The 26,253-nt window shown below is 34.4% G+C and overlaps 1 protein-coding gene across 2 annotated transcripts in view; it reads right to left on the bottom strand.

Moving 5' to 3' along the window:
• The window catches only part of FAM73A (family with sequence similarity 73, member A), a 64,618-nt gene that overhangs the window by 28,096 nt on the left and 10,269 nt on the right, over positions 1-26,253 (bottom strand). For both annotated transcript variants that reach the window (XM_012722704.1, XM_004679138.2), the window contains exons 6-8: positions 25,537-25,670; positions 24,380-24,503; positions 1,709-1,809 (exon numbers count right to left, since the gene is read on the bottom strand). In XM_012722704.1, coding sequence (XP_012578158.1) covers positions 1,709-1,809; positions 24,380-24,503; positions 25,537-25,670 — 359 coding nt within the window. The remainder of the gene's footprint in view (positions 1-1,708; positions 1,810-24,379; positions 24,504-25,536; positions 25,671-26,253) is intronic.

The following is a 26,253-nucleotide window of genomic DNA, read 5'->3' as shown; positions in this document are numbered from 1 at the left end:
GGTCAGGAGAGGTCTGCCACACCATGTGGTCACCTCCAAGGCAGGCGGGAATCGAACTCATGCAGAAGCGGCTTTATATTCTCAGTGCTGTGCTTTAACCCGCTGCGCCACCAGGGAGGGCCTAAAATTTAAAGTCTTTTATTTTTAAATTTTTAATTGTGATATAATTGACATAGCATTATATTATTTAAAAATTTAAAAATGAAAGACTTTTTAAATTCATCAAACCTTTAATATAGTTAAAGGAGCACACTTAACAGCTGACAAAATATATTTTAAAGTTGCATATTACAAAGAAACCTTAGCACATTAAGGAATATTGTTCCTCATGGCAGAAAAAAAACAATGCAGTTACTAGCAATTCTACACCTGACAAACCATCTAGAACATAAGTGTGTACAGAACAGGAAAAGAAAAAGTACTTGACAAAATACAATATTATTCTACAATAAAAACTCTCAACAGATTTGTTATAGAAGAAAAAGACCTCACATACTAAAGGAAAAATATGACAAGCATACAGCTGACATCATATGGTGAAAAGCTGTTAATTTTCCCTCTAATATCAGGACTAAGACCAGGATGCCTATTATCACCACTCCTACCACACAGTACTGAAACTCCTATCCAGAGCAATTAGGCAAAGAAAAGTAAAGGCAACTAAATTGGAAAGAAAGAAAGAAGTAAAATCATTTCTATTTGCACATTATATGACTCTCTAGATCGAAAATCCTAGAAACTACACCAAAAAATTGCAAGAAATAATAAATTCAATAACTATTGAATTTATTATAAGTTCAAGATACAAAAATCAGTAGCATTTCTATATACTAGCAGCAAATTATCATAAAAAGAAATTAAGAAAGAGTCCCACTATAATAGCAAAAAGAAGAATAAAATACACAGGGATAAATTTAATCAGAGGTGGAAAATATATATATTTTTCAATTTTCCAACTGAAAGACTTAGATGAAGAAACTGAAGACATAACATAAATGGAAAAATCTTCCATGTTCAAGTATCAGAAGAATTAATAGTGCTAAATACCCATACTACTTAAAATCATCTATAGATTTACTGCAGTTCCTACCAAAATTCCAATGGCATTTTTTACATAAATTGAAAAACAATCCTAAAGTCTGTGTGGAACCACACAATACCACAAATAGTGAAAGCAGTCCAGAGAAATAAGAAAACTAGAGACATCACTGATTTCAACCTGCATAACAAAGATATAGTAATCACAGCATGGTACTAGCATAAAAATAGAGAGTGGAATAGAATTGAGTGTACAGAAATAAACCCTCGCATAGATGGTCAGTCAATGTTTAATAAGGAAACTCAGAATACTCCTGGATAGACTTGTCAATAAATGGTGGTGGGAAAAATGAATAATCACATACAGAAAAATGAAATTGGAGCCCAATAGTATGCCTCTCACAAAAAATCAATTCCAAATGGCTTAAAAATGTAAACATCACACCAGAACCATTAAATTCATAGAACTTCTAAAGTATGTGTATACATGTTCCTCTGTCTAAAGCTCCTGTGGGAATTTATATTCAGATTACATTAAACTGTACCTGGTATCTACCAGATAGAGAATACTAAATAAATGACTATTGACCTGAATTATAGCATAAAGGCAAAATTTATTCAACAGCTGAAAAAGAACAAGAAACTCTCAGTAGGAACATACAAGTCCTACCTCTGCTGCTGAAGCAAAGGAGTCAGTTGATGCGATGCTCAAGGTGTCTCGTAGGCCAAAGTCATCCACATTCCCCTTCGTGGTGATATCTGTATCTTTATCTTAAAGTAAAAGAGGAAAAGCTTACAAATTGGTATTCTTTATCATTGCCATATCTCACATTCAATAGTTGGTTTCTATTTGTTAAATTTTAGTCTTTATTTAGATTATAGGAAGCTAATAGAACAATACAAACCAATGAGCGATAATCTGACAAGACTCTTAAAGCATATGTGCTGTTTGATTCAGTGTCAAGCAGAGGAGAAAGTGCTATAAAAAATATATTCGTTTATACCTTAAAAAAAGACTTAGAGGCCCTCCCTGGTGGCGCAGCGGGTTAAAGCACTGCACTGAGAAGCTAAAGCCACCTCCGCATGAGTTCGATTCCCGCCTGCCCCGAAGGTGACCACATGGCATGGCAGACCTCTTCTGACCCGCCCGCTGCTCCCCTCAGCAGTGGACTTCGTTGATCTGCCTGTTCTGCTCCCCACTCTATCTCTGGTGAAGCCTCTCACCGCCCCTGAGCCTCTGGCCTGTACCCCAGTTCTGTATGTACAAATAAAATAAATCTTTAAAAAAAAAAAAAAGACTTAGACACTTTTGTAATAAAAAAAAAGACTTAGACTTAATTCCATATTATTATAGTTTTTGAGTATGTAATAAATTGTCATATAATAACTGAAGCTGGATTATCTACCATACCAGGTAAAATCAGCACACACCAAAAATAATTTGAAACAGAGCAATCTAATTGCAAGTGGTCTTACTCAAATTGGAAAAACTGGCAGGCTTGTTCAAATAAAATGTTATTAGCATAAATTGTCTGGTGAGTCACTTGTGATAGGTAGATCAATTTAAAATAATTAAATAAGATCTCTCTGAGTTCTTAAGTTGTTAAAGGGCAATTTTAATACCAAGAGATCAAAAATGATCAGATTTGGGCTATTGATATTTACTTTGTTCACTTGAAGGTCAAATGTAACTGCTACAATGATCTTAAATCTGGTTCCCATTAACAATACACCAAATAGAGAATGCGGGTATTAGTATCTTCATATATTATTCAGGAATTAGGTTAATATTAAATGTCCAAATAAATATAGTAAGTGCTTACTGATGTGACTACATTATAGCAAACGAATTTATATGTTTCAAATTTTACCACAAGTATGAGAAAACAAAGAACAATGTGTGTGTGTGTGTGTGTGTGTGTGTGTACACATATATATTTCTTTGATTCTCTCTCAGTCTGCTCAATTTGTCAGTTATTTACCTTGTTTGGAAAGAAACCAGAAATCTCTTTGGGTTTCATTCTGTGAAATTTCTATTTCATCATTTTCCCCAAATAAAGATCATTATTTTTACTAGAAGTTTTCCAAGTCCTTTTTAAAACCCCTAACTACCAGAAAATACAAATGTTTTATGACTTTATACAGGAAATGTAGAACTTTTGAAAAATCCAAACCATTAATTTAAACTCAAAAGTTTTGCAACCAATTTATTTTCCAAGCTCTAAGCCAAGCAGAGAGAGAATAAGCTTTACTTGGTACAAGATTCATTCCTACTCAGTATCAAAAATCATCAAACACAACACATGTTTTCCCCTACCTTACATTTGGTGGGACTGTATTTGACATTTGACTACTTATTTTCCAAGATTAATAATGATTACTAATAGAACAAAATCTGAAGCAAAGTTACTCTATTTTCAAAAATTACATTGAAATTTTCAAAAATTTTTGTTTAGAAATTACATTTTTTAAATCAAACCACAGAACAAAATAGTCTATTTTTTTACATTTACAAAACAGCTATAAAACTGACACTTTCGGACACCAATTACACAGAACAATTCTCATTCTGTTTTTAGTGCGTAAGTGATTTTTAATGGTACACACACACACTTTGAGAAATTGACTATTTACAAAATTTTATTGGCATTTATAACCCTCAAACCTTTATCTGCTTAATTATTTTCCATTGTTGTTATTAACAGTGAAAATGAAATCACAGTACAATTTTTATTACACCAAAGTACTTTTAAAGAAGGATTAAATTACAAGGCAATTAAGTTAAATCTTGGTTCCATATGCCTTTTGCTATTTTCAGAGTGGAACACAGACATTTATCTTAAGTCACTTTACCTTTCAGACATTACCCATGAGCTGTTAAAAGTCTGTTTTACTTCACTCAACAGTAACCAGTCATTCAATGTCATCCAGATCAGTTACCATGGTTGTACTTTATTTAAAAAAAAAATCTAACAAAGAAAAATAGCTCAGAGGAACTGGAAAGATTTGTTCATTAAATCAAACTTTGAAAACCACAGGCCACAGAACTTCATTTCAGTAATTGTTATGATTCTTGAATGCCAGCTTCATAATTATGAAGAGAAATAATACATCTGTTTTTTAGATAAATTAATAAAGAATATAAAGAAAATATATTAGGTAATATCTCAAACCAAATGCTTGTATGAATCCAATTAAAATTTAAAATACCCTTTCAAAAGACTATCATCAACTTAAGTGTGGTACTGGAAGTCAGGAACACCACAGAAAATTGAAAACCAAATATTTCCAGAAACTTCTTACCACATTTTTCATAGCAAGAAAATAAAAACTAAAGCCACAAAGCAGTATCATTACATATCCACAAGAATAGTCAATTAAATTGGAAGAAAAAGACAATGTTTTTGTTAAGGGTGTACATCAACAGAAATCATAGACCACTGGTGGAAATGTCAATTAGCACAATCATTTTGGAAAGTTTGGCTACGAAAGTTCAAGACTTCATTCTTTCTGAGTAATTTTGTCCTTAGGCGTATTTCACAGGGAACACATGCATATATGTGCAAAAATATTTATAAAGGCATCACTTATAATAGCTCCAAAATGGTAAAGAAAAATCCATCTGTCATAGAATATACACACTGTGGTATAGTCATACAATGAATTCTATACAATAAAAGTAAATGAACTGCTTCTACCTGCTCCTAGATAGATAAACCTCACAATACATTGACTGAAGAATTATATATGTGTTATTGCATTCACATAAAATTCAAAAGCAGGAAAAACTAAACTATAATGATCAGCACTATACACTTAGAAGAAAGCCAGGAAGTAGTATTTAACACAAACATTAGGACAGTGATTGGTTTAGGGGAGTAGTTGGGAGGAATATTACTTGAGGGGGTTTTTGCAAGGGGACCTTCTAGGGACTTGGCAGTTGTTTTTTTTTTTTTTAATCTACATGAGAGTTGCACAAGAGCGTATAATAAATCACTGTTCATTTTAGTTTTGTGTACTTTCCTCAAAGGATTTAAACAGAAGGAATGAAAACAATGTGTCTCTATATTTTAGAGCTGAAAGCAGAAAAGACAGTGAAATGTTTTGAATTTCAATGTTGGTAGCAAAGATGCCAATTGTTGTTAGACATGAATTTCATTCCCCGATAGAAGAAGAAGTATTGTGACGCTAGGTTCAGAATGTCAAAAGATCTGATGGAGTCTGTCAAGTATAATAGCAAGTTGAAAATAAGCTGCACCCTACAGAACACCAATAGTAGTAATAGTAGTAGTAGTAGTAGTTATAGTAGTAAGAGAGTCTAATACCACTCATAAATTTATCACAACCTTTTTCTACTAGTTCATCGATAAATTTGCTCTTTTGAATCAGTGTTCAAAATGGGAATATTTCGGCATAATCAAGTATTTGTAGGAAGAAGAAATGGAAGATAAGAGATGCTTGCTATTTAATGATGGCAGTGAAAGTATGACAAAATATTAACATTTGTTTTGTACTTACTACTTGCTAAAAACCAAGCTTTACATGTTACTTCATAATTCTCACAACAACCCTTTTGAAGTAGGTACTGTCTTCTTTTTCATTTCATACACCAAGAAGCTATGATATAGAAAGGTTAAATATAAAGTTCATTTTCACAAAGTTAAGAAATGATGTGGCAGGATTTAAACCCAGGTCATCTGACATCACATTCCAAGCTATGAAATGATGAAGCTATGATATTCAGTATGGTAGCCACTAGCCACCTGTGTCTATGGAGTAAATGGAATGTGCCTAGTCAGACTGAGCTATTATGCTGCATGTGGAAGATACATAATGGATTTTGAAACCATCATACCAAAATCATATAGCATTTTAATATACACTGTGCTTAAGAATAGATATTATTAACTGAAAATTATCTGAGTTAAAAAAAAAAGAATAGATGTTATTAAAATGTACTTCTTTACTTTTTCATTTGGCTACTAGAAAATTCAGTTACATCTGTGGTACACATTTATTATTCTGCTGGGCAGTATTGTTAAGATCACTCCCTGGAAGTGCAAGGGATTCAAGTGTAGCACTATGAAGCTACCCGCTTGAACTGCAGCATGAGTTCAATCCCTGGCCAGGGAGGTGACCCACATGACACAGACCTCTCCTGTCTCACCTGCTGCTCCCCTCAGCAGTTTGTTTCAGTTCATCTGCTTGTTCAGCTCCCCACTCTGTCTTTGGTGAATCCTTTCACCTCCCTCATCTCTGGCCTACCCCAGCACTGGAATGCATAAATATATAAATCTTTTAAAAATAATAAAAAACAAGTTAAAACAATAATTCCTTTCTCATGTTATCTACAGTGCTAAGAGTTAAAAAAATTTTTAAGACTTATTTATTTATGCATACAGAGCTGGGGTACAGGCCAGAGGTACAGGGGCCATGAGAGGATTCACCAGAGAGAGTTGGGTGCAGAACAGGCCGACTGATGAAGTACACTGCTGAGGGGAGTAGCAAGTGGGTCAGGAGAGGTCTGCTGTGTCATGTGGATCACCTCCCAGGCGGGGATCGAACTCATGCTGAAGTGGCTTTAGCTTCTCAGTGCTGTGTTTTAACCTGCTGTGCCACCAGGGAGGGCCTCTTTAAAAATTCTTTAGGGGATTCTGATTCAGTTTACATTTTTTGAGAGACTACTATGTGCCCAAAGCATTGTGCTAAGTTTATCACAAACTATTTAATTTAATATATGTAACTGTCAGAGAGGAATAGTCTTTGGCTAAGAATGTTTTACTATAATTAGAACAAAAAAAGAAGGGGGGGGCATTCTTCAATAAAACTCTTCAATGGCTTCTGATCTGGTTTTCAAAGCTTTCCATAGTTGCCACCTACCCTGCCTACCTACTTTTGTTTTCTACTAAAAGGACGCTGAACTTTGGTCGAGTATATTCACTATACTCCCATTTGCCATACAGTAAAGGCCCATGTAGTTAGCCAGCAAGTGTTTGGATTCTGATCTCAGTTTTGCCATTTATAGCTAAGTAAACTGGGGATAACAATATGTCATTAATATTATGACAATGAAATTGTCTAAGGCCTAAATGAGTGATTTGTAGCTGCACATACATGATGTGCAGTAAATGGTAAATAATTTTTCACTTTTACTTCTGCAATTTTGGCATTCTTTACTTAAGTCTCTGGTTTTTCCTGCATCTTCTCCAGAATATAAACGTCTCCCTTTTGCTCTATTGCCCAGAAACACATACTGTTTTCTAATACACAGCTCAGCGGCCATTCCTTGCAAATATTCTCCAAAAACTAAACTTCTGTTTCTATGTAAGGCAAAACAACAGAAGTGTTTAAATCATGGTTTCTGGTTCCAGGCAGCTTAAATTCAAATTTTGACTGCCACTTCTTAGCAGTATAACTGGGGTAAGTTTCTTACCTTCTCCATTCTTTAGGGTTTTCATTTGTATAATGGGAATAAAACCTACCTCATAAATTATGAGAATAAAACAAGTTAATATATAGAAGATATTCAATAAATGCTCGCTAGTATTTTTATGCAAAAGATAGAATATATTATTTAAAACAGTATCTGAATTTTTATTTAACAATTGCTTGAATATATAGTCTGTCTAGTTATACTGAAATGATGTGAGAAGATAAACTTTCTCATCTTTTTCCTTTCCTTTTCTTTCATTTTTATTCTGATGGTTCCTATAGTTTTCAATAAGCACTGCACATAGTATAAATATGTATCTGTTCATATCCAGTAAGTTTGAAAAATGAAGTTTAACTTTAAAAACGAAGTGAAACATGTTATTATAACCAGACCATCTCAAGACATGAAATCTGTATCTTAAAAAGTCTCCCATGTGTTCCTCTAAGCCATTTAGCATGTTACATGACTTTAACCTGTTCTCAGAGTACTATAATGTTCTATTTCTAATACCTAACCCTAAAGTAATTAAATTCATGATGCTATTTTGTAAATCTGAAATATGCAGCTTAAGTCTGTTAATGATTCATCATCAACCTTAGAGGTGCCTAGAAGAAGGCTTTCTACATAATTTGCTGATTAAATAGAAAAAAATATACCATAAGTTACCAAACTGTCTCGTAGTTGAATGGCTCTTTTTGTTCCTAATCTTTAAAAATGATAAATCTAAATTTTTTTAGCAAACTTTTTATTAAGCTGTCTTAGCTACCCAGAACATCTAAAGCACTCATGCATAGATAGACATAAACGATGATCTTTTTTGGAAGAACACTGAATGTATAATATTTACTTCTAAGTAAACAGTCATATACTTTAGGCCAAAAATCTGACTGGATTCAAGCCATTCTCCTTCTTTCACAATCTCATAATTCACATATTGAGTTTTTTCCAAAACAGAATTTGCTCAAAAGAGAAAAAGTAAAAAACTAGAAGATACATGTTCTGGAACTTGGAACTTCATGCCTGGATCTATTTCTTTAAAACAATCCATGTGTGTTTTTCTACATGTCTTACTTTTGCCATCTCTGGACACTTTCTATTTTCTATCACTTAGAAGGCAGCAAGTCTATTTTAACCTCAGAAGACTCTAGTGGAGATTCCAAAGATGCCACTCTTCTTTTAAGATTCAGGCTGTCCACTGGGGATTTTATAACACCCGCAAGAAGAGGACGCCTGCCAAATGTCTCAATGGCATTTGACTTTTATGTCAGCATCTATTCTCCAGATGATTCTTAAAGCAGTTTAAATATGATTTGGAGACTTGTGCTTTCTGTGGTTTTATTGAAAATGGAAAAGTTCCTGCTGCTGACAAGACAAGCTATTTTCCAGAGTTGACTATAATTTGTTAACAAAGTTAAGAATAGAAAAGTAGTGCTGGCCTTTGTGTATAATTTGTATAATTAGCTGCTCCTAGTATGTTATAATGTGTTATGGCTTATACAGTTTTGCCTACATGAAATGATAATAAATGTACAAAAACAGCCTGATACTATGGTACTACCCAGAATTTCTAGAACAGTTCTCTCTGACTTTCTCTATTAATCAAAATTTATATGCCATGATTTCCTAACATAACAACTGTGATTCCTAACAAGGAAATACAGTTCCTAATGGAAAATGAGTAACAGCAAATAAAAGTTGAATAAAAAAGAGAGAAAGGCCAATAGCAGGAATTTCCCTTGTTTTTGGCATCCCAGCAATTTCACTATACTACTTCCTGTTCTGAACATACTTGACTTGGTTATATACACAACAGTTAGACTTCACTTTGTATTAGTACTAAATAAATACTTGGAAATTAATATAAGCTTTAATACATAGGAAGAAAGTACTAGGCCAAATTTCTCATATGTTTTACAAATTGTACTCTGTATATTTAGAGATCTGCGTATTCAAGTTAAGCTTGTAATTCATGTCACTCTCTAAAAATAAACCCTCAGGGAGTTTATCCTCCAACCACAGTGATTCTGCAGAAAAGGAAAAGGACAGTCTTTGGAGCATCAACTCTGGGCTCTCTGACATTTGACTCAGGATGACAGATTGAGGTATTTCCTTTTGCTGCCAGCCTCATACAATATTACTAAATGTTCTATTTGGCTGCTTACCTAAAAAAAGAATAATATCTCTCTAGTGCACCGGAGGGCTCATTTGCAACTTTTCCTATCCTCTGTCAGACTATCTGTGCAATCAGTATCAGTCTGGAAAACTCTCTAATTTCCCCTCAGGGATGTCTTACTGCCTCAATGAATCCTATATATCAAAGAGCAGGAAGGATGATGGCTAAAATATTTAAAATGTGGCAGTCAGTCCTTCCATAACCACCTATAAAAACATAGATTTAATTATGATTTCTTGTAATTCTCAGAGGTTCCCTTTTGCCTGAAGGTAGAAAGTAAAGGAACACCATGATTTATCTCCTTCCAACTTTCTAATTTCCCACCACCCTCCTATATACACTGTGATCCTAAGATACATTAAATGGCTTAGAGTTCCCTAAACAAATTCCGCTCTACACCCGGATCCATGTTGTTCCCTCTGCTTGGAATGTCCTATTTTCAACCATCTGCTCAAAGAACGTGAACTTTCTTCAAGTGTCATGCCTATAAAGTTTTTCATGAGATTCCCCTCCATCCCCCAATCATATGCTTTTCTTTGATATTTTCATGGCACTTTCTAAACATATCATCACAGAACTTACTCCACTGTGCTACACATTTTTTTAATGTTGATCTATAAAACCAGACTCTATTGCCTAAAAAAAGGATGAAATCTCACAGTTCCTTACATTATGTTTAACATATACTAGACAATCAAATGTCTGCTAAATAAAAATTCCAGACCTAAAAGTCTATAAGTTCATTCTGTTCAAAAAATAGATTATAAACAGACCTAAACACATATCTGAAATATATGCTGTTAAGCTACAAAAATTCTTGGTTTGTTTAAGAGCTAAAATTTGTTCCTACATCAGTTTAAAAGAATCTCAAAGTCCTTTGCTTCAGCCAAAGGAAAAAAACATTTATCAAACTTAAGGATTCAGAATCGCCTGCTAATAGTACCGCTGTTGCAAATGTATACTCTCTTCTTTATGGAAATGTAAGCAGGCAAACCATGAAGTCCAACTAACATTAGAAGAAATCTAATAAAAGTGGAAATTAATAAGCTTGAAGTTTATTCATGTAAACCACATCAAATAAATAATGTCACCAAGAAACTATAACCAAGTTTCATTTGTTGTCAACCAGGTTTATTTTTTACACTGTTACTAATTCAGCAACTTGATCTTACCCTAATATAATCAAATGAGTAAAGAGTAAATAACCTTAATTCCTAACTGTACTTATTACTGAAATAAATATTCTGCCAATAAATAAACATTCTACCAATCTCTCTTTAGTTGTTATTATCAACCAAAGTCTAATTTTAACCAAAATAATTCAGGTAACTAATTTCTGTTTTACATGAAATATATATATATATATATATATATATATATATATATATAGTATATATACAAAATTATACACACAGATGTGCATTTGGAATAAAAATAATAAAACATTCATGAAATTATCACCCATTATTGGCATTTTCCAAAGTTTACAAAATTATTTACTTACTAAAGAAAATAATATAATCTTATAGAAAATATTACTGTTATTCAGATGATAGAGCAAAAAATAAAAAACAGAGAAATCAGCAGGTAACGACTTGTGTCAAACCAGATCTGTTTACTTTCAAGTTCTTATCTTAATCTCTAAAACAAGCTAAGTGCACTTCATCTGGGAGATACTGAAAAGAATGGAGGTGGGAAGGAAAAGTTGAAAGAAGTATCTCCAGCTTTATAAAGGGAGTTTAGAATTTGAGCCTTAATATTGGGGTTTATACTAACTGCTCATATGAGTAAGACTTAATTAGCAAATCAGACCAGAAGCAATCTAAATAAGGACTTTAGTCTTTATTTCATCTGAATTTCATCACATAGTAAACAGTGAAAGAAATATTCCAAGGACAATTTTAAGCTATATTTGCCAGAGCAGTTTCCAAGAGTCCCTGACATCAAGATAAGGCAAGTTCCTGTACTTCATTGGGAGGCCTTTAGCAACAGAGGCACATTCTTTAATTCTGTGTAGTGGACCAACTAACTCTTGGTCCTCCTTTCTACATAGCACTCTACAGAGGCAAAAAGACTATAAAAATATACCCAGATCAGAGGGCTCTCCATTATGAAGCTCTCCGAAGCAACGGCAGCATGAGCTTGATCCCCCGCCCGGGAGGTGACCCACATGGCACAGCAGACCTCTCCTGACCTGCCCACTGCTCCCCATAGCAGTATACTTTGTCAATCTGTCTGTTCTGCTTCCCACTCTGTCTCTGGTAAATCCTCTCACCCACCATACCTCTGGCCTGTATCCTAGTTCTGTAAGCATAAATAAATAAATCTTAAAAAAAAAAAAAATCCAGACCAGAAAGGAGGAAAAGAAAGAAAAAGGATCAAAAAAAAAATGTATACATATTATCATTCACAGATATGTAGTCTAGAAAAGAACTTAGGACAAGTTACTGGTAGAACTAATGAGTTCAGAAGGGCTACTGATAATATTCAAATGCAAATATTTTAGATACCAGCAACAAAAATTAGAAAACTTAAATTTTATAAATATAGCATGTATAATGACAGCAAAATTATGAGATCCAGGAATAAAGAAAGACTAAGATCTCGATGGAGACAATTATAAAACATCATGAAAGACATAAAAGACCTAAACAAATGAATAACTATATCACATTTATAAATGACCTATAAATGTAATAGTCTTAAGTGCCAAGAAAGGTTTTCATGAAACTTGGCAATTTGGTCAGACTTTACACTGAAAAGTAAATGGCTAAGAATAACCAAGGCAATTCTTAGAAGTAAATGGACAGGGCCCTCCCTGGTGGCACAATGGGTTAGAGAGCAGCACTGCAAGCTTACTGCAGCTGCTTTGTAGGAGTTCAATTCCCAGCCCTGGATGTGATCCACATGGCATAGCAGACCTCTCCTGTCTCGCCCACTGCTCTCCTCATCAGTGTAATTCGTTGATCTTCCTATTCTGCTCCCCACTCTCACCGCCCCTGTATGTTTGGCCTATACCCCAGTTCTGTATGTATAAATAAAATTTAAAAAGTAAATGGACATACTCTGGCAGGTGTCAAGGTTCATCATATAAAACTATATAAAGCTGCGATAATTAAGACACTATAAAAATAATACAGCGGGTTAAATCACAGCACAAAGAAGCTTAAGCCACTTCCGCATGAGTTCGACCCCCGCCTGACCCAGAGGTGACCACATGGCGTGGCAGGCCTCTCCTGACCTGCCCACTGCTCCCCTCAGCAGTGTACTTCCTCGATCTGCCTGTTCTGCTCCCCAGTCTGTCTCTGGTGAAGCCTCTCACCCTCCGCATCTCTGGCCTGTACCCCAGTTCTGTACGAATAAATAAATAAATCTTTAAAAAAAATAATGCAGGGGCAAATAATCTAATAGAACACATTAGAGAGTTCAGGAAAGATTCATAATATAAGACAGCCCAATATATCTCAGGGGTCATTTCAAATAAATGAGAAAAAGATATATTATTTACAGTGGTGTTGTGGCAACTAGCCATGAAAATGTTTAAAAAACAGTAGTAATAATATTCATTTAAAAAGTCAGTTATTAGCAGATTAAAAACTAAAATTTGAAAAACAAAACTTTAAAGCATACCAAAGGAAATCCCAAAGAAAATAACATATCTTCTAAAAAATATACAGAAAACCCAAACCATAAGGAAAAGTGATAAATGTGATAACATTAAAATTTTAAATCTTGATACAATGAAGAGAGAACACAAACAAAATGAGGCTATGCGAAGTAACTCTCATATAGTCCTGGTGGAAGTTCAAAGTGGTACAAATACTCCAAAAAGTAAGAAGACCAGAATAAGGGATAAATCCTTCAATCCCACATCGATAGCCAGACTATCATTCTTGTCTGTCCAAGATTCAAAGAAATGCATTTTGAAATCCTACAGACAAGTAAACATAAATATACAAATAAAAGTTTCTTAAGACTAATATATGTTTATATGTGACCATGTGTGTGCTGTACATACACATGTGCACACACACATTCAATGTTGTTTACAACCCACTTAAGTGATTTCGTGACCACCGCTTTAAAAAAATATTCTAAACATACATCAGCAAATGTGCAGAAGCATGCAAGCATGTTCACTGAAACATGGTGCATACAAGCACAAGTTTATGATAAACACCAAAATAAACACCTCTGGAAAAAAAGAGAAACAGAGTCAGGAAATACAATGTTAGCATCTGATAAAACTTATTTTTTTTTTTAAAGATTTATTTATTTGTGCATACAGAACTGGGGTACAGGCCAGAGGCTCAGGGGCGGTGAGAGGCTTCACCAGAGACAGAGTGGGGAACAGAACAGGCAGATCGATGAAGAACACTGCTGAGGGGAGCAGCGGGCGGGTCAGGAGAGGTCTGCCACACCATGTGGTCACCTCCGGGGCAGGCGGGAATTGAACTCATGCGGAAGCGGCTTTAGATTCTCAGTGCTGTGCTTTAACCCACTGAGCCACCAGGGAGGGCCCTGATAAAACTTTTAAAAAATATTCTCTATATTTTTCTTATGCTTGGCCTTTCATTTTGAAGAGAAGTGATACAATGGAAATTTTAAAAAATAACAACAAATCTTAAAGCTAAAGATGCTTGAAAATCCACTATAGTGACAGGAGAAAAAAATAAAAGCACTACCAGTGTTTGCAAATTTATTTATGCATAGAAGAGCTGGGATGTAGGTTAAAGGTGCAGGGGATGAGAGGATTCACCAGAGACAGAGTGGGGAGCAGAACAGGCAGACAGACTGAAATACTGCTAAGGGGAGCAGTGGGTGAGACAGGAGAGGTCTGCTATGCCCTGTGAGATTGTTCCTGGGCCAGGGATGAAACTCATTCAATCCCAGCAACAGCTACACTGAGACTTAACTCTTAGGTCAGCAGGGAGGCCCCTTTTTTCAAATTTTATATAGAGAAATAGACAATGGTAGCAGTACTGTAGCTATAATAAAACAGCCATAGTATTTTTTTTCATATACTTTAAAGAAATTAATTTGGTTACATTTCTACTTCTAGATTAAAAATAAACTAGTTCCATATTTAATAGTAAAGTGGAATTATAACAATTTACTTAACTTACAGAAAATCCTAATGTCACCATTCTTATCTGCCCACTACCCATCCATATTTCTATCACACATATATTACTTGAACTTTTTTTAAACTAAACTTATAAAATACCAAAAAGAAGAAAAATGCACTCCACAGTCCTAATCTCAAAATTTCAAATTCAATAGATTTAAGGAATGGCCTAGGAATCCAGGTTGCTAAAAGGGGCAGCTGATAAACATCTTAAGAATCACAAAACCACTGCATTGCAACATACCGTACCGTACGTACTGCCTACTATACTGTACAATCCTACCGTGCTAAGGATGTCACAGTATAAGCCATGGGGGGAAAAAAACAACAAATATGTCATCAACCCACAAGGAGTTTAAGTTCTAATATAAGATTTTGGATATGTACCCAAAAATTATGTGTTATCAAAAGTAACCAGTATCACTGGAGAAATCATTAAACCTCCCACAACTTCATCTTTTATGTATGACTTCCACTTTTATTCTCCAGGAAGAACCTACACTGATTTTAATGCTTTCTGTTGCTCCCTTTACTTCTTCATTTGCTCCTCCCATTGGGAGAGAAATTTAATGCTGAGAACCTCGTCACCAGTAAGCAGAGAAAAGAAAATGAGATTTAGTCATTGGTCACTGTATACCTCCTGATGTGCAGTCCTGCTGACATTTTTTCTTCCTCCCACCCCCTGTCAAGAAAGGACAAAGTCCGTTATGCATCACTTTTGTGCTGCCTTTTTCCAGACAGAACTGATGGTAGAGATTATAAAGAAGGCAGAGAATTGCTATACAGTTGTCTGGGTGAGTGTGCTAGAAATTTGCTCTACATTGCCACTCTTCTCCAGAGAAGTCCCAGTCACTAGTGGGGAAAGTTCAAAGTAAAATTAATACTATTTAATAATTAGCATCTGGCTTTTTTTGGTGTTCTTCATATATTTAGAACTCACAGTGACGGATTTTTAAAAGTACAATAAGTGCCATTATAAAAGAATAGAAAAGGTATGAATTATTTCCTTTGGCTTGAAAAATCAGAGAAGAATGTACAGGGGTAGTAGTTTCAGATGCAGAAAAATAGTAATTATGATAAGGAACCTCATCAGTCAAAGAATTAAAAAAGGAAAATTTACCTAAAACTGGGAATTGATTATGCAACTAAATCTTGGAGGACTTCAGTTCTGGAAGAGACCTTGTTCAGTCTGGCTCAAGTACTTGGAATCATTAAAACAAACAGGTCAGAAAAAGTGATGTAAGAACCAAGATATAACACAGTAAGAGCTCTGCACAGAGGAAATAATTCCAAAAACAAAGTATAATGTAGAGTAGCAGGGAGAGTATATTAAATCCAAGTAAATATAAAGAGTATGAAGAGAAAAGAGAAAGAATAAGAACCTTATTATTCAGGCAAAATCAACAGAAATTGATAAATAAGTGTAAGTGCTGTCAACAGGGAGGATAATCCATTTTTTTTGTTTTCCTCCTATGCATATAGGAAGATCAGTGATCAAGGAAAGTCAATAATCTTTCTATAGTGAGAGTAAATATTTTAGCAAACTATTTGTCTTTCAGATGACAATTTTCTTTTTGAAATACAGAAAAAGATTTGTAAAGAATACCTTTTTTCACTTCCTCAAATAAATAACAAGGCTTCCAGACCTTGTTTCAAGAAATGCAATTTATGTTACTACCAAGATATGAGAAGTCAACTTTATTCCCAGAAAAAAATGAATGTTGTCTGGGGAAAAGAAGCATTATCATTGTAAAATGAATTATGACCTTGTAATACCCATCTACCTATAACCACTCAATTTAAAAATAACCTTAGACAGGGCCTTATAAAAATGTTAAAATATATCCACAATACAAATTGATAACAAGGATTTACCTATGCTATGCTAAATTAGGATATAAGCTATCTCATTTAATCTTCACAAGTCCATGATATTTTTCCTAATATAGGCTTCCTCTCTAACCAAAAATAAATGTTACTACGTGGTATGATTTTGTTACTATGTGGTATGATTTAGCAGTTATATCTGGATATGGGAATGCTCAAATATTCTTCCATAAAAATTAATGATAATTGTTTTCCCAGAGGCAGACAGTGAAGGAAACCAGTATACATAGTTCTCCATCTTACAGATGAAGCTTTAGTCTAACAAAGATCAGGCTTGGTTAGGTTTCATAGCTAGTAAGAGTGGCAGAGCAAGGATTTCAACTCATCTTTGATTGCCAAGTCATGCTCTTAAGCATGAAGCTAGACTGACTGTAGTCGAAATCATACTTGAGTTTTTGTTTTCACCTTTAAAAATTATAATAACAAAACTATAATTTAACAGTTATTAACTAAGAGAACTATAAATTCTCTGAAAGACAGAAACTAGAAATGTAATGCTTCTAGATTCTGTAAAAACTAATAGAAAAACTACTAATGATATTTCTTTCAAGCCTCTGTGCATAACTTCCGAGCTCTCTCACTCTGAGTTATATTGGCAGGGGTATCCAAAGCATGCCAGAAAAAGCGATGACCTAAATTTAACTCCCAATGCTACAAGAGCAGCACAGAATGGCATTTATGAGTCACCAGGCATTCAATATGTAGATAAAATGTGCTGCCCTCTAGTGATTTCAACACCTTGCATTTAACACAAAACAGTCTCTCGTAAGTGAATAAGGAGAAACTTTTTAAATATTAGAGAATTACTATAAACCTTCATTTCATTTTATAGTAGTAGGAATAGAAAACATAACTATTATTTAAGTCAGGAGTAAACTTTTGGTATGAGCAAATATAGAAATATGTCCAGTAATGATTCCCTGATTCAGAATGGTTAAGGAAATATTGGTACAGAATAGGGCAAAAGACACATTACATAAGAAAAGTGGGTTATATTTTATGCAAGGAATTTATGCCTTAAAACATAATTCAAGCCCTAAGTCAAAGCTATTTTTCTATGGAAATAAATGTAAAGAGGCATTGAAATATATTATAACTATAGTGCTTTTTCAAGCATAAGCCTTAAAGTACTATGACTGATTAATAAAACTTATGCTTTAGAATGCTTTTGAAACAAAGTATTTGTAGTGAAGGCTTCTTTCTATGTCACTATTTTTTTTTCCTTCTTATATAGAAAAATTATTTCCTATTTTAACCAGATGATCACTTGGTTTAGGAGTGTATTAGTGTGGTTCTTTTTAAAGATCTAGGTTGCCAGAAGTTCATTAATTTTAAAAATGAAAGTGCCTCTGCTTTAATTTTGCTCTTTTATTTTATCAGCATGCACGCTGATATTTACAGCATCCTCTGTATTGAATTAACAGAAGCAGTATCAGCAGTTCTTTGATCGTTTTAGTATTTACCACATTTAATTTAATGACCACTTAAATGACAATACTGCAGAATATAAAAATGACCCTAGGGTAAATGAAGAGAAGGAAAGCCTGTACACTGCTGGCAGAAAGGCAAACTGGTGCAGAAATTACAAAAAAACAATATGAAGATTACTAAAGAAATTTTTTATAGTTTTTTTGTTTATTCATTTTTAAAGATTTATTTATTTATGCATACAGAACTGGGGTACAGGCCAGAGGTGCAGGGGCAGCGAGAGGATTCACCAGAGACAGAGCAGGGAGCAGAACAGGCAGATCAACGAAGTACACTGCTGAGGGGAGCAGTGATCGGGTCAAGAGAGGTCTGCCTCTCCATGTGGGATAACCTCTGGGGCGGGCAGGGTTCGAACTCATGCTGAAGTGGTTTCAGCTTCTTAGTGCTGTGCCACCAGGGAGGGCCCTACTAAAGAAATTTTAACTAGATTGCTATCCAGGTATCCCACTTCTGGGTATTTAATCAGAAAATACAAAATCACTAATTGGAAAAAATATATTCACTGCAGCATTATTTACAGTAACCAAAAGTTGGAAAAAACCTAAGTGCCAGTGGTAGGTAACTGAATAAAGGTGTAGTATATACATACATAAGAGAGTACTATGTAACTATTAAAGGGGGAAAAAAAAGATGAATTCCTGCCATTTGTAACAATATGGATGGACCTAGAGGGTACTGTGCTTAATGAAATAGAGGTGAAAGGGCCCTCCCTGGTGGTGCAACAGGTTAAAGCACTGCATTATGAGGCTCTTCAAAGCCCCTGTAGCATGAGTTGGATCCCCAGCCAGGGAGCTGACCCACATGGCGTGGCAGACCTCTCCTGACCCTCCCAATGCTCCCCTCAGCAGTGTACTTCTCAGTCTGCCTGTTCTGCTCCCCCCTCTGACTCTGGCAAATCCTCTCACTCACCACACCTCTGGCCTGTACCCCAGTTCTGTAAGCATAAATAAATAAATCTTCTAAAAAAAAAAAAGAAATAGAGGTGAAAAAGACAAATACCATATGATTTCACTCAGACTTGGTAAATAACAAAACAAAACAAGTGGATGAACTAAATGAAACAGAAATAAATTTTAGATTACTATGTATATATATCCAAATTAGTGGAAGAAAAGGGGGACAGGAATTAGGTAAACTGAAGAAAAAAATTAAGCTGTATAGTGAAGACTGAAATTAGTTTTCAGTGGTGAACTTAATGTATTATACTGATTTATAATGATGTAATCTGAAGCCTTTACAATGCTGTAAATGTTACTTCAATAAAATATTTGTTTAACTGAATTTAACAATAAAAGTCAAATAACAATACAATAATAACCAAAACTACTTGGAGAAGTTTCTGTGCATGTAACCAACAGTACCATTCACCGGCTATTCACACAGGACACTGCATGTTTCAGGTTTCCACCTACTTAGTAAACATGATCATAATTCACCATGTCCACCAGTTTTGAAATTAAGCGATCCTTGATGATTTTTTTTTAATTTTGTAGGATTTGCATTATTTAAAAGTAAGTGCTATTTTGCATTATTTCAAATTTATGAAATTTCACTTAAATTAAAATCAGTAAAACAGCAACCATATTACATTTTTAAAAGGTTTACTGACGTGTAATTTACTCACCATAAAACTGCCTTTTAAGTGTAAAATTCAATAAGGTTCTGATATAGTTATAAAGCTGGGCAACCATCACCATAATCAAATGTTCAAATCATACCAAATATGTGAAAAAGCTGAGGTACAATTGACTTATTTTATGTCTTTTTAAACTGTTATTAACTTCACCTACTAAAACTAATCAAATAATCAGTAACTCAAAAAATTATCTAAATTTGCTATTTTTTAGATGGATATAATTTTCTTTCAATAAACACATTGTTATCTGAAAAGAAAAATGCTACTATAGATCTGAGTCATAGAGCAGGAGAGGGGAGAAAAAGGAGTCAAAATGGGAGGGAAGAAGAGCATAAGGAAATATGGTGATGACTCACAGATGCTGTGGTGGGAGATTTATGCAGACTACATCTGTGGGGAAAATCAAATATTATATAAAAATGAACAATGGTGTAAGAAACTAAAAACATTCAAAGAAATTTTTTAAATGTACTATGGATCCAGAAAATAAAAAGCTAAGACCATTTAAAATATACTATAAGAATCATGCTGAGGAGGATTTAAACTGTCCTATACTCCTATAAGCTAGTATTAGCAAATGAATCCACTCTGAACAGCATAAATAATATTAAGTAGAGTCCCTGTTTATATTTTGAATTCTAAATTAGTGAAATAAGTTTTGAGAAGGTTCTACTCACCCACATTTATATATATATGCATACATGTATATATGTATGTATGTGTGTGTGTTTGTGTGTGTATATATAAGTATATTTCTTTTAAAAATTATTTATTTATCTTTGCATAAAGAACTGGGGTGTAGGGCAGGGGGCTGACAGGGTTCACCAGAGAGAGTGGGCAATAGAACAGGCAGATTTACTGAAATGCACAGCTAAGGGGAGCAGTGGGTGAGAAAGGAGAGGTCTGCTGTGATGTAATGTGGGTCAGCTCCCTGGTCAAGGATTGAATTCAAGCTGTACTGGTGACAGCACTGAGACCTAACCCCTAAGCCACCAGGGAGGCCCTATATATATATTTAGTTTTAGTTATTGGCACAGAGTTCTTAAAATCTTTGGAATTTATGAATCATGGGGTGAGAGGAGGTCAGGTTCTCAAACAAACCTCAATTTATGGAATGAGAAACTCTTGGAGCATGATAGTTTCTAAGAGACCCATGTGACTAGAAGGGTAGAACTTTCAGTTCCTACCCCAAGTCCCAAGAAGGGTGGGGTTAAGGGGTGAAGTTAATCATCAAAGGTCAATGATGTAATTTGTCTACATGGTAATCAACCATGCCCACAAAATGGAGTCTCCTAAACTATAGGGTTCAGAGTGTTTCCAGAATGGTAAACACATAAAGTTTAGGAGGTTTTTGAGCCTGGAGACAGCACTGAAGCTCTGGCCCCATTCCTCTTATCTTAAACTATACATCTGTCCCATTTGACTGTTACTTAGTTATATCTTTTATAATAAACCGGCAATATTAAGTGTTTTCCTGAACTGTTCTAGCAAACCATCCTGTCAGAAGAGGAAGTCGTGGGAACCCTATCACCATCAATGATTTATATATCAGACATATGGGGTAACTGGACTTGTGATTGGCATTTTGAGTGGGAGACTGTCTTACGGGGTTGAACCCTTAATCTGTGGATCTGTCCCAACCCCGGGTAGCTAATGTCAGAACTCAATTACATTGTAGAATTCTCAGTTGGTATTTGCAGAGAACTGCTTGGAGAATTGCTTGGAATGGAAAACCCACACATTTGGTGTGGGTGATAAAAAGTCTAAGAAAATAATGAAAAGTTGAGAGGGTTGTCAGATCAAAATCTAAAGCTATCTTAATTCAGAATAATGACTCAGAAATGATAACTTAGTAAGAATAATAACTATATTATCTAAATCCTGGATCCAAAAAACAACTGTACAGCTGACATAATAATATATGGAGACCCTTAAGCACTTTACTAAAAACTAAAACAGTAAGTCAGGTCAGCAAAGTGGCAGGTTACAATATCAATATCAGTTGCCTGCTTATAAGTAAACAATGAGCTAGAAGAGAAAGAAATTAAGAAAACAATCCAATTTACACTTATAGAAAAAAAATAGTATACCTAGGAATAAACCTAAAGAATAGTAAAGGACCTATATTAAGCAAACCATAAGGCATTGCTAAAAGAAATAAAAGAAGACACGAAGATATGAAAAGATAATTATTTTAGGTACTATATGACCATTTTTCAGATAACAAAACTGAGTTTCGATAAATTATATAATTACACAGCTAACAAAAGGTGAAGCCAGGGCCTAACAGACTGTACTTTTGGTTATTATAAGGATCTAAACCAAAGGACAATTAGACCAAAGAGTAATCCAATAATTCAATAAAGCACTACAATAAATTCCCTCAGGTGGAAAGAGCAGTTCATTCCTTTGATTCCTTGTTTAACCTTGTAACTTCCTTCCACAAAATGAGTGAAATTTGTCTACCGTGTACCTGTGAGAGGAAGAATGCAAACCGAGTTAACCGCACATTCCCACATATATATGGAGGAAGGAAAATATTTGAAAGGAAAAGAAGATCCAAACTAAATGAATTTACTAGAATAAGTTTCCTTACTTCAGGAACTATGGGATTTCTAGGGTGCCTGCTAGGATTACATTTCTTCCAGGGAGTTTTGCTGATAGGCATAACCTTGTCCACAAAAGTTTATAATCAGCCCATTTAAAGAAGATGTCTGTTATTTTATTTTTTCACATTTTAAAAGATGACTTTTTCAGGAAAAAGAGAAGCAAAGAGAGGCACCTGCATACTGACAGGTGGGCAGGAGAGCAGCCAACATGTGTGTATTTGAATTGGGAAGGCAATAATAAAGCATGGTGGTTAAGAGATGGACTCTAAGGTCAACCTGCCTTGGTCCATATTTAGGCTCTGCTACTCATTAACTATGTTATTGGGGGAACTTATATCTTTGTACCTCTAAAAAAGAGGATGATAACTATACTTACCTCCCAATAGTTGTTGTGAGGACTAAGTGAGGTAACTATTACTCAAAATAGAGTCTGACATGGAGAAGAAACTTAGCAAAGGGACTGTACCTGGTAACATGCAAACAATGAAGCTATTAGAAATTAAATACAGGAAGGAGATAGTCTAGATGTTTGCTAAGAAATAGTCCAACTTAAAAACGTTCAAATTTGTAAGAGTAAATAAATTTTAATTTCAAGTAAGAAAAAAATTCTAAAACAACAAAGTATTCACTAAAGACAGATTAATAGTTTAAATTTACCCCTGAAGCACTGAAGGCTTTACTAGTCTCTCTTTATAATTTTTACTTAATTTCTGACTATTAACTACAAATTGCTTCTCAATAACATAAATGTGTAAGTGAGCTGATGGTTAGGAAATGAGGATAATTAATTACCTTTTAAATAATTTTGATTAGTATCAAGTAGCAGATATAACAGATATATTCCCTTACTTGTTTGTCTTGGGTCTTTCAATCTAGAAATTTAAAAATGGAAATTTACATAAAGGAACAATATCCAAACAATTCCCACAAAGAAACAAAATATAACAGCTTCAAGTCAAATGGTATCTCCAAAAACAATAGAGCAAGACACTATAAGACTGCAGAGAAAAGCCTGACAACCTAATAGCCAGTGATCGCCCAGGTTAAGATATGGGAGAGGCCAGAGGCTTACAACAATCCTAAGCTTAACCAAATGTATAGACGGATAATGGATCCCACTCTAGAAACCCTATATCCATTTACAATTTCAAATTAACAAATTTCCTCAGAACTACTTGAAGGTCCCCAGAATAAGTCATCTGTTCCAGGGTCTTTTTATCCAGAAACAGTATGAAACCAAAGCAGACCCTATAGAACAATACTCAAGAAATATTTATAAACTGTTAGCATGAAGAAATCAAAGCTGAGCTCTGCCAACCTCTACATTTACTAGGAAAAAGAAACTTTAGGCCAAATCTGAGATGCATATTACAAGATAACCAGCCTTTTATGTTCAGAAATAAATGTGGAAAAACTTAGCATTCTTTAATTAGTTTTACTGGAAAACACCAAACTCCTCACAATAAAAAAATTTCATTATTTTTAACAAAGAGATGTAATATAGTGTTGTCTCATTTCAGTCTTTGAAGCATTACCAGAAGTCAAGATCAAGTGAGATCTAAGAAACACAATCATTTAAAATATTTTAAACAAGCTACATGCACCTCTGAAATGGTGCACCTCTGTCCCATTTTTATATTATTATGAATTACACTGTGTTTATGTCATTAGATTTGAGTATTTTTTACTAATTTCTCTGCTTTTAGCATAGCCATAACATTTTGATATATGGAAATGACAGATGAGAAAATAATATTCATTAATAAATAAGTTTTGAGAAAGCCTTTTCAACTTAGTTTATATACACTTTAACCAAGATATTTTCACAAAGTGTAATGTTAAAATAATGTCAAAATCCTACCTATGGTTATATACTTGAATTTATATCATAACGGCATTAAATTCGCCTGAAGAACAAAACTGAAAGAAAAAAAACACACACACAAGAAGAAAATCACATATAAACCATATAAAACATTCCCCTTACCAATATCATTAGCCAAGGAATTTGGATCAGATGCCCCCAGAGTAGCTTCAAACTCCTCCTGGAGACGATACGCTCTTTGCAGTAGTGCTTCAAGTTTATGGATAAATTCTGTACTAATAATATCCTACAAAGAGCAAAAAGGTACACACAACAAATATTAGAATATAATGTTAAAATTCTAAATAGTTTCCATTTTTAAATGAAAGTCATTAAGTATGGGATATAAAAAAAACCATTGGTGAGCAGTCAAAAAATTACTAATGGAAGTCAGGAGGAGGCCTGTGTTTCTAGTCATCTTTAGCAAAATTACTTCTATTTACAGGGATACACTTTCTTTACCTGTATAGGCCTGTGTTTCTAGTCATCTTTAGCAAAATTACTTCTATTTACAGGGATACACTTTCTTTACCTGTATAGTGAAGGAGTTAAATTAGATCAGAGTCTCAAAATATGCTACCTGGACCGGTAATATCAATATCATCTAGGATACTTATTGAAATATAAATTTGTCATCTCCAGGACTTCCTCAGTACCACTGAATTAGAAATCCCATGGAGGGGACTATGGCCAGCTACTGCAGTATGAGTTCAATCCCTGGCCAGGGAACTGACTCACAAGATACAGCAGACCTCTTCTGTCTTGCCCACTCTTCTCCTCAACAATGTATTTCAGTAGCTTTGCCTGTCCTGTTCCCTACTCTGTCGCTGGTGAATCCTTTATCCCCATCCCCCACACTTCTGGCCTACACCCCAGTTCTTGTATGTATAAATAAATAAAATTTAAAAAAAAAGAAAGAAAAACCCTACAGTAGTTTGCAACATGCTTAAATTTGGGAATTGATACTTAGCAGATCAATACCGACCAGTCCATATGAATATAGCAGCAATTAATGAGACCCAAAGAAGAAATCTGACTTTAAGGTTTTCTTTAAAATCATTAATTCTATATATTTTTGCAAAATTAGGAAATTTAATGATTTAACAGCAAATTTGAGATTTAACAACTAACTGGACAGAAAAAGCCCAATGAAAAAGACCTTTACATTAACTCCAAGGGAAAAAATAAATGTCTATTAAGTGGAACAAAAAACTAGAATACTCAATCAACATTGAAAGTAGTTTGGTACTATGAAGAACACTCTCAGAGATCACCCTTACATCAACACTTTCTTCAGCAATGGCATCGCCTGCACCCAATTTAATGGAACCACAGGCTTCATCTTCAGCCTGTCTATTTCGAAAAGTTAGAGCTTGCTCCCATCGACGCAATGCTTCTTCAAACAATTCCATGCCTAAAATTAAGAACAGAACAATTATAAATAAGCAAAACTAATGTCAAAATAAAGTCATTTTCAGTCTATTTTTTTCTCGGTTATTATCAAAGACACAGTCTAATTTTGCAACTGAAAAATAATTTTATGCTCACATTTCATAATACATTCTTAATTTCTGAACATCTTCTGATCCAATAGTTCTATCAACTAAAAATCAAAGAAACTGGAGAGAAACTGGTGAATCCTCTTCACCGCCCCTGCACCTCTAGCCTGTACCCCAGTTCTGTATGCACAAATAAATATGCCTTTAAAAAAAAATCAGAGAAAATTAACACTATTTTCATCAATTTTTAAAAAGGTTACTCAAATTTTTATCAATTTTTAAAAAGGTTACTCAAAAGGGTGCTTGGAATTTTCCTAGAACAGTAGCATGAATTCTTCAAAAGTCCAACAATTATGGCTAATTTTTTTTTTAAGATTTATTTATTTATTCATACAGAGCTGGGGTACAGGCCAGAGATGCGGAGGGTGAGAGGATTCACCAGAGACAGAGTGGGGTGCAGAACAGGCAGATCGACGAAGTACACTGCTGAGGGGAGCA

The sequence above is a fragment of the Condylura cristata genome, unplaced genomic scaffold, assembly GCF_000260355.1.
Source record: "Condylura cristata isolate star-nosed mole 26May11 unplaced genomic scaffold, ConCri1.0 scaffold00008, whole genome shotgun sequence".
Lineage (NCBI taxonomy): Eukaryota > Metazoa > Chordata > Mammalia > Eulipotyphla > Talpidae > Condylura > Condylura cristata.
Note: the sequence above shows the minus strand (reverse complement) of the source record. Positions and strands in the feature narration are given on the sequence as shown.